At 28.1% G+C, this 9,625-nt stretch overlaps 1 protein-coding gene across 2 annotated transcripts in view; it reads right to left on the reverse strand.

Annotated features, from left to right (window-relative positions):
- LOC106683754 (limbic system-associated membrane protein) overlaps positions 1 to 9,625 on the reverse strand; it is a 299,259-nt gene that overhangs the window by 57,827 nt on the left and 231,807 nt on the right. For both annotated transcript variants that reach the window (XM_024359748.2, XM_067044681.1), the window contains one exon: positions 5,113 to 5,221. In XM_024359748.2, coding sequence (XP_024215516.1) covers positions 5,113 to 5,221 — 109 coding nt within the window. The remainder of the gene's footprint in view (positions 1 to 5,112; positions 5,222 to 9,625) is intronic.

Raw genomic sequence — 9,625 nt, forward strand, 5'->3', positions numbered from 1 at the left:
TATATATTTAATTTTTCCAATTTATTTCATTATTCATAACTTTTTTTATCAATTAAGTTAAAAATTGAGGTGTCTTTTTGCATAGTCTGAGATTTTTTACAGCATATTTCTGTTTTACAGTTTCCTATCTCATATTCTATGAGTTTTTACAGTATACAAATTATGCTTAGATTATATTTGCAATAATAGAAAGAGAAGAAAATGTTATATATAAGGATATGGCGATATCACCTCTACTGGGGCAGGTGCTCGAGGCGTAGTCACTTTTATTAAATGACTTGTTACCGTGTGATTGATTTTCTATCAATCTATTTGATTGTGTGAAGGCAGCTATAGCTCACCTTGCGGTGAAATGTCTATCTGTACAATGTTCCATTCCCATATACACGATAACTAACTGCATTCTCTTAATTTTTTTTTTATTTATTTTATTTTCTTTTTTACGAGTAGGAAACTCTACGGCAGATTTAAAAATTAAACGCTGGAGTTTCATCATTTATATAACTCTACGAATCGAGCTATGTCCATCTAGTAAAGAGCCCAAGAGGAGAAAAAAGGCAGTTATCTCACCCCAATTTTTTATTACTTTAATGAAAACTATGTATAATTAATAGTCAAAATTGATGACTCTTCCAAGTATAGGTAGGGAGAATAAAAAATGGCGGCTGTTTCAAAGCGATAAAAAAAAACAATTTTTCATTCGGAGCTCTATATCTTAAAAAGTAGGAACTACACAAGAAAACCTAATAGAACGTCATTTAAAGAAGAGTAAATTTGCTAAAATATGATTCCTAATAGATTTATTTACGTTAAATAGTTTTCGAGATATAGCTTTTTAAATAGCAATCATTTCATAAAAATGTTGTATGAGACGTAGTGAAAGATCAGTAGTTAGTGATTTTATTTTGAAAAATTTATATCTCAAAAACCATTTGACGTACAGATGTATATTAGCACTCAAATTAAAGCTAGTTTAATGAGCTATAAAGTAGTTTATGATGTTTATCTTCGTAGAAGTAATAGTATACATGAAATTTGCTAAAATAAATTGATTTATAGTTGTTCGGACAAATTTTCATTGGCCAAATTCATATTCATATGTGAATAGCATAAAAACTACTACCTCTACGAAGATAAGTGTCATAAACTACTTTATAGTAAGTTAAATTTCCTTTATTTTGAGTGTTGGCAGACATATGTGCGTCTTATGGATCTAGAGATATATTTTTTCAAAAATCTAACATTTTATACGAACAACTAGAAATTAACATTTTGTGACTTTATTTTGTCAAATATCATAAAAACTACTACTCCTACAAAGATAAACACAATAACTATTTTGTAGTAAATTTAACTAGCTTTAATTTGAGCGCTGGCAGACATCTGTACGACAAATGGTTTCTGAAATGAAGTTTTTCATAAATCAAACTTATTGTCCGATAACTATAACCCAATTTATTTTAGCAAATATCATGAAAACAACTATTCCTACGAAGGTAAACGTCATATACCTTTTTATATTCCATTAAACTAGTTTTAATTTGAGTGCTAATAGACATCTGTACGTCACATAGTTCCTGAGATATAGAATTCTCAAAATAAATTAACTAACTACTAATAATTCAGTAGATTTTTAAGAAATTTTGCATCTTAAAAAGGTATATCTCGAGAACTATTTAACGTAAATAGCTCTACTATGGCTCACATTTTAGAAAATTTACTCTTCTTTAAATAATGTCATCTTAGATTTTCTAGTGTTGTTGGTAGTTTTTAAGATATAGAGCTCCGAATGAAAAAATAATGTTTTTTTTTAAGGTTTTGAAATATCCGCCATTTTTTATTGCCCCTACCTATACTTGGCAGACTCATCAGTTTTGACTAGTAATTATACCTAGTTTTCATTAAAGTAATCAAAGATTGGGGTGAAATAACTGCCTTTTTTTCTTCCCGACTCTTGTACTAATCCTCCTTTCCAGCGCCCGCGCGTTTCTTAGCCACTGGAAGAAAAAATAATTCTCCCTCCTCCCGTTCGCCATTTTGAAAATATTATTTACAGTTAATTAATAAAATTTTCATAATACACACATTGTTGATAAATAAATAATTTTCCATTGAGATCTTTATTTTTCTTATTTTGAGATCTTTATTTTTAAGTTAATAATTTAGTTTAAATAAATAATTTAATTTTTATCCATTTTAGTCTTAACACATAAGTCCGACGTTTCGGCCAATCCGGGCATCCTCAGGGACAATCTACCACAAAACAGCTTTTATTACATGTATGATCCTCAACAATTCAAATTACTTAACATTATTATTTATAATTTATCTTACCTTAATACAATTTTGGAACGAAATGATTTAAAAACTCAACTTCATGCAGGCTATTCTGCCCAGGTCAAAACAAAAATTTCTATGAAACATTAAAACATTAGGTAACATATTCTTTTGTTAATAAGTATACCCTACATTATGTCTAATTACCTAATTAGTCAATTTTCACATTAAAATTCATTTATCACAGTCACTATTTGTTAAAACTTTATCACAATAATGCTTGTAACCTTCCTCCACTCAGTTCAAGCATTAAAATTATTTATTATAACAATATTTTTGTCAATTATCCTCTTTATTTCATCAGTAAAATTCCCATGAAGGCTAATTATAATTATCCAGATTTAATTTATCCTATATTTTTCATAAATTAATTTTACTTAATATCTCTGCATAGTGTTGATTCAAATTTCTTGTATCTGTTTTGAAATTCACTGTATAATTAATATTTTCAGATATGTAAATGGATTCGAGTATTTTCCTTTAGAATGTATTATTTTATTTATGTAAAATCATTGTATTTTCAAAATCAAAAATAATTAATAATAATTTAGGTTCATTTGATTGGAAGAGTTGTGCAATTATCTAAAGAGGTGAAGAGAATAATTCATTCATAATAAGTTTCTTTAATTTTACATTGCTTCATCCATTGCAATCTATTGGTTATCAATATTATCAGGATAACCTTAATTGGAGCAAAGCTAACAATAATGCTTGTTTAAATAGTTAATCCTTATTTGAAATTATGCAATTTGTATTTTTAGTATTATTAGACAGCAATAATAATTATTGTGGTTACATAGAATACTTAATATGGAGATTCGATTAATTAATTGGTGGGGTAATGGTCAATAATCGTTGTAATAGATAAAGTAAGGTAAAATAAAATAAAGTTATTATAGAAAAATCACTTACTTAACCTAATTAGATAATTAGTTTTTAACATTTATTTCTTTTAACTTACACATACTCTTTCTTGACTCTCTATTTAATTCAATACGTTAAAAGATCAAATCAATGAAAACAATAAAACTTATACATTTTTAAAATTGTAATATTTTGACAGAGTGCAGGGTCAAATAAGTTAGTATTATTTTTTTTCACTTGATAGTATTCGATTGTTTAAAGCACATATTATTGTTCGATCTAGCCCGAATCAGACATCATTCCTTCCATTACAAACTCCCGAACCACCCAAACCCACTAGTTTCGAACCTTGCTTCCTCTTCTATTCCTGACAATCCTCCGAGGTGCCTGAAAAGAAGATGACCACGAGGCCTGCTAATGTAAAACATCATTAGAGTGCTACCAATGGGTATTTTCTCTACATTTTAAAATTGTACTCAATGTATTATAATGTACAGTTATTAATAGCAATAAATAAACAAATAAATTTTTAAAAAAATATCATTGTTCCATAGAACATAAATACTACAGTTTCAGTTCTGTAAATCAGTTTAAGTACCTGGGAAGCATGGTTACAGATGATAACAAAGTAGAGAGCGAAATAGAGGTCAGGATAGCAGCAGAAAATAAATGTTATTTTTCACTGCAGAAAATATTGAATTTTAGAGCACTCTCTAAAAGGATGAGAGTGGTCATTTACAAAACCATCGTAAGGCCAGTAGTGATCTATGGGGGAGAAATATGGCCTTTGACAAGAAAATCAGAACAGATGCTCAACTCCTGGAAGAGAAAGGTATTGAGAAGGATATGAAGAGGAGTCTTGGAGAAGAAGAAGGAATAAGGAACTGATAAATCTGTACGGGGAACCCAGCATCGTGGCATTAATTAAAATAAGAAGAATAAGATGGTTAGGACATTGAGAGGATGCCCAATGAAAGGACACCCAAAAAAATGGTTTATGGCAAGCCAGATGGAAAACGGAAAAGAGGACGTTCCCGGATCAGATGGCTGGACGATGTGGAGGATTTGAAGCTCTTGAAGGTTGGCAGATGGAAGGAGAAAGCAAGAGACCGTGTAGATTGGTTAGCTGTTGTGGAAGAGGCCCGGGTTGTTACGGGACCGTAGTGTCATAATAGTAATAATAATAATAATAACATAAAAATACACAATGTATTGTAAGTTATTGTTCGACCTTAAACCGTAATTTATTGACAAATATTGTTCTAAGGTCTATGGAAATAGTCAGTTTTAAATCCTAAATACGTATTTTTAAACAAAATTTTAATCTAATTTTAATAAATTTAATCTTAACAAAATCTAGTCTAATTCTGGAATAAATTTTATCAGTAAATACCCGTTGAAATAATACCAACAAATATGTTAATTAAATTTAAGTTTATGGTAGTAAATTTCTAAAATAAACGATACACACTAAAAATAAACAAACAACTACATGATATATAAATAATATCCAACAGAATTCGGCCAGGTTTAAGAATGCTACTCCATAAAAAAAAAAAAATGGTATCCTCCTATCCAGGTTGAAAATTGAAAAAAAAAATATTGCTTAATTTATTTATTTTATCGACGTTTGGAAGATACTGCTGCAAGTTCACATCTAATCTTCTTCAGTATTATGAGTTCATAAATTTTCAAATATATAATTACAATAATAAAATTTGTTAAAAACTTTACCTGTAGGCAGGATTGGAGCACGCAAATCTATAGAATAGTGAAGGTCGACAAATTATTAAAAAAAATAAAGTTTCAATAAAATAAAAATATTGATCAGGGCTCAGATATGTCTATATTTAATGTATATAATATGTTAAATTCTCAAAAAATGTAATAAATATATGTCTACATACGTACCAACAACTTTTAATAAAATAATGATGGAGAAAGGCGGATGGGATGTCACTTGGCACTCGTAGTAACCTGCATCACGAAGTTGGACAAACTTTATTTGAAGTGACCAATCCTGAAACAACAGCCACAAAATAAATAAATGTTCTTACTATAATTATAATATATAAACAAAAGGATTCAGATCATCGGTATCGAAACATTAAGAATTTATTGTCTAATTTCTTCTCCGCATGCATAAAATGGCAATTCTACTAAAACAATAAAATTACAATCACTCATACATGAAATGATTAGATGAACCCAATAATAAATATTATTCGACTGGATTTAAGTCAAACTAAAATTATATTATTGTTAAATATTCAACAAAAAGATTAAAAAAAAAATCATGAATCACACTAAGCCCACAAAATAAAAGTGGGTTATAGATACACAAAGTGACATTTTCACATTGTTTTTTTTTTTAAAGAGACTAAAAATAAAAGCCCCAAAAAAAAATCAATATAAAAACCAGTATAACAATATAAGTAGAATTTTATATATAATATCAAAAATACTTCCAGAAGTTGAATGTTTTAAAATATATTTTAATCCGTTGACAGTGCTGAAAAAGAAAATGTTAGGAAATAACCAACATAATTGGTCAAAACGTAAGGAAAATATGAAATGTATACAGATATATAATAAAAAAAGAGATAAGTTGCTGTTATTATTATTTAAAAAAATGAGTTTAATATTGTTCAAAAAATATTTTCCTTATTTTTTTTTTTATTAATATTTATTAATGAAATATGAATCACACTAAAAAAATAAAAATAAAATAAAGTTGTTTTGATTAATATTACATTAGATAGTAAAAATATATGTATTTTACAGCAAAAATAATAATAATTATTATATTTGAAACTTCAAAAAATTGTGTAATGTATAACTAGATAAAAATCTTTAACTAAAACAAGAGAATATTTACTCTCATTTAACTATGAGTATCAAAATTTCTGAATAAAATGGTTTCTTTTATGTTTGAGGAATATATAAACAATATGTTTGAGTGAAATAGGTTTAGGTTGTGGAAGATTTTGATGATTATTGGTTATGTCAAAAGCACCGAATAAGAAAACTCATATAGTTTTCATAAATATTTAATCCAGCTAAAATCATGGGAACTTTCCGGAATCGACTACGGGTGGATTTGAACCTAGGTGGATTTCAAACATGTTTATTGTTTTTTTATGTTTAATTGAAATATCCTTTAATAATACCCCACTTATTCCTGTCGAACAGATCCGTTACTTAGGACTACATCTCGACAAACGACTGACATGGAATCCTCATACAAGAATCTGCTCGTAGATTCCGACTATTGCAACATTTACTAGACGAACAGTCTAAATTGCCAATCCATTACAAAAGACTGATCTACATGACTATTATAAGGTTTATCTGGACATACGGATTTGAGCTTTGGGGCTCCACTAAACCATCAAATTCCTCCAGAATCCAATCCTTACAGTCCAAACTCCTTCGTAAAATACTTAATGCTCCTTACTTTGTCACAAATCAAGTCATCCATCAGGACCTCAATGTTCCATATGTTGCCGATTTGGTCAGAACCAATCCTTCCATAATCAACTTCTCAACCACCCAAATCCACTTGTTTCTAACCTGGCTTCTCCTTCATTACCTAATAATCCTCCTAAGCGTCTGAAAAGAAGATGGCCTCGAGATCTTCTCCACAAGAAATGTTATTGGAGTTCTATCAGTGAGTAGATTCTCCACATGTTTTTATCATGTTACTATGTCACCTACAGCAAATTTACTTGTTGTATATATGTGTATACAGTTATAAATATCAATAAATACATTATTAAAATAAAAAAAAAAGTTTAATTGAAAACATATTTCATAGGAAAGTAATTAACAATCATTTTTAGCCAATTTAATTTTTATTAATTAAAAATAAAAAATTTAAAGAAAAAGTATTTGGAACATTGCATTTTTTTATCATCAAAACTTTGAAGAAAATAGGACTGCAAACTTTAATACAGCTTAAAATATTCTTTGCTAATTCACAGCATTGAGAGACTAGGAAAATAAAATACAAACTCACAAAATGTAAAACTTGAACGAAATAAAATTTAAAACTGACTTGATTGTAGGACAAATTCATAAAAATAATTTATTATTTATTTTTATTTGCATCATTTTTAAATGGCTACCATTTCTTCAGTGACAAACAAATAAAATAAATCACTTTCTTTCTACATATTTTTCGATAATCCTTTGGCACCAAGATAGTGTGTTACTATGTTCTTTGCTGGAGTTCGTCCATATGGCGATCGTAGGGTCTTATCAGTTCATATACTCTCGCCATCCTTGCCAATCAGAAACACCCTATCATCCGAGTCTCATGACTTGGTTCTTTAGCATCAAACTCATTATCCACTTCATCATTATAATCAATATTTCATCCTCATCTTTTGAGCATGTATCTACAAACTCAATATCACTCCCATCTTCGAACTGCTGTCTTTCTAGTTCTGCTCTGGTTTCTTCAGGCATACGAAAACGTAGATTGGACGACATTTTGAACACCTTGGGGCAAACCAAAGAGCACCTATGTACTTGAGTCACATCAAACAGAAAAGGATAAGAAGAATAGATACGAAAGAATATGAGAAGGTATGCAATTCAACAGTGCACTGCATAAATTACAGGAAGAAAAAGGGGGAAAAATACGATCATTCATTCACCAAATGAAACGGGACATTATACCTTCTGAGTACGGACCAGTTTGTGAGGTAGAGCATTACTGTGACTGGTTCTTTTCGAAAATAAAGCTGTTGAAATACGTTTTTTTGAGTACTCTGTTTTCACAAGATTGTGAATAAAACTAAAAAAAATACTTACTCACTGCATTATGAAGTTCAGAACATACACAACAACGTTGTGACAGAATACATACTATCATGTTGGGTGGGTTCCTACCCAAGGAGATTAAAAAATTGAATATCGAGAAATAAAGAGAAACAAACAACGTACCTTCGCCTGTAGTTAGACTGATTATTAGTGTACTGGAATAGAGAAGGTGATAAGAAATGTTGAGGCTTAAGCAGCTTAAAAAATAATAGGCATGGATGATATTCCACCCATACGTAGTTCTTATTGGGTTAACTAAATCCAAAGATTAAATTTTAATTAAAATTGATCAAGTAATATCCATATACAGATGAGTATATGTAATATTTACTATATGTATGTATATGTAGTGTGTATGTAGTATATATGATATGTAATTTTTTTTTATAATATGAACTATATGTAATAAAAAAAAAATACGATGTTTTGTTTGTGTTATGAATGAAGAAAAAAAATATATAGTTGTCGAAGAGTCTTGAGGTTTTTAATTAATAATCTGTAGAAATCAAATCTCTTAATTCATTTGACATTTTTTGTTTGCGATAATTGAAAACTGATTACACATTTTTACATTATTTATTCTTACAGTAAGTCGTGTATTGATTAATAATTCTTTTCACTTTTCTTAATAGAGTCAGCATCTTATAATTTGTACAACTACAATATTTAAAAACGATACTGAAATATATACAATAATTTATCACATGCAAATAGGGTCTTGTTTATAATTCAATAAATAGTTTATAAAGCGAGTGATTTTTAAAAATTTTATCTTGATAACGACCATGAACCAGTTCAAAATGAAAAATGAAAAAATGTCTATACGATTTTTTTTTTTAAATCTGGAGGTTTTCAAGTATTTCAATGAATATTTTGAATTATCCATATATGCAGTTTAATTTTATTTTATTCCCATATCCAATATCATAATTATTTTATTTTTATTTTTTATGTCATTTTAAATAATTATTAGTCAAATAAAATAAATGTATTTATTTATAAATAAATTTAACGGTATTTTGATTTGTTTCTGTATAGAAATTTATGACAAATTTGGCTTTCATTGTTAAAAAAACATTTTAGTTTAAATATTTCATAGGAAAAAAAATGTAAATATTTGATACATAACAGTTTAATAGATAATATTCCAGGAGATTTGTTGAATTTCCTACTTCTGAGTAAAAATTTAATCACTTTCTATCCGTTTGAAATTTTAACGCAAAATGTCGTTTAAAATTATTATTTTTTTTATATCTTTCCAATAATATAAATAAAACAAAATAAATAAATTTATAAATCAATAAATTATACAATTGATGATTGAACAAATGAAGATACTGCATTGTCTTATGTCGAGAAAAGTATGACAAATCAAGCTCGACTCAGAAAATACTTCATAGAAAAAAAAGTAATATCTATATTTTTAAAAACGTTTAATACATCACGCACATACTCAAAACATCCTCTATGGGTTGTAATAATAATTTTTATTTTCATTATTAAATTTATTGTATTATAATGTTTTTATAAACCATGCAAATGTTCGATAAGCATTTATAATGAGACTATTCTTCGAGTTAAATTTTTCATCATGTAT

The sequence above is a fragment of the Halyomorpha halys genome, unplaced genomic scaffold (assembly GCF_000696795.3).
Source record: "Halyomorpha halys isolate HHAL.00 unplaced genomic scaffold, Hhal_1.1 Scaffold513.1, whole genome shotgun sequence".
Lineage (NCBI taxonomy): Eukaryota > Metazoa > Arthropoda > Insecta > Hemiptera > Pentatomidae > Halyomorpha > Halyomorpha halys.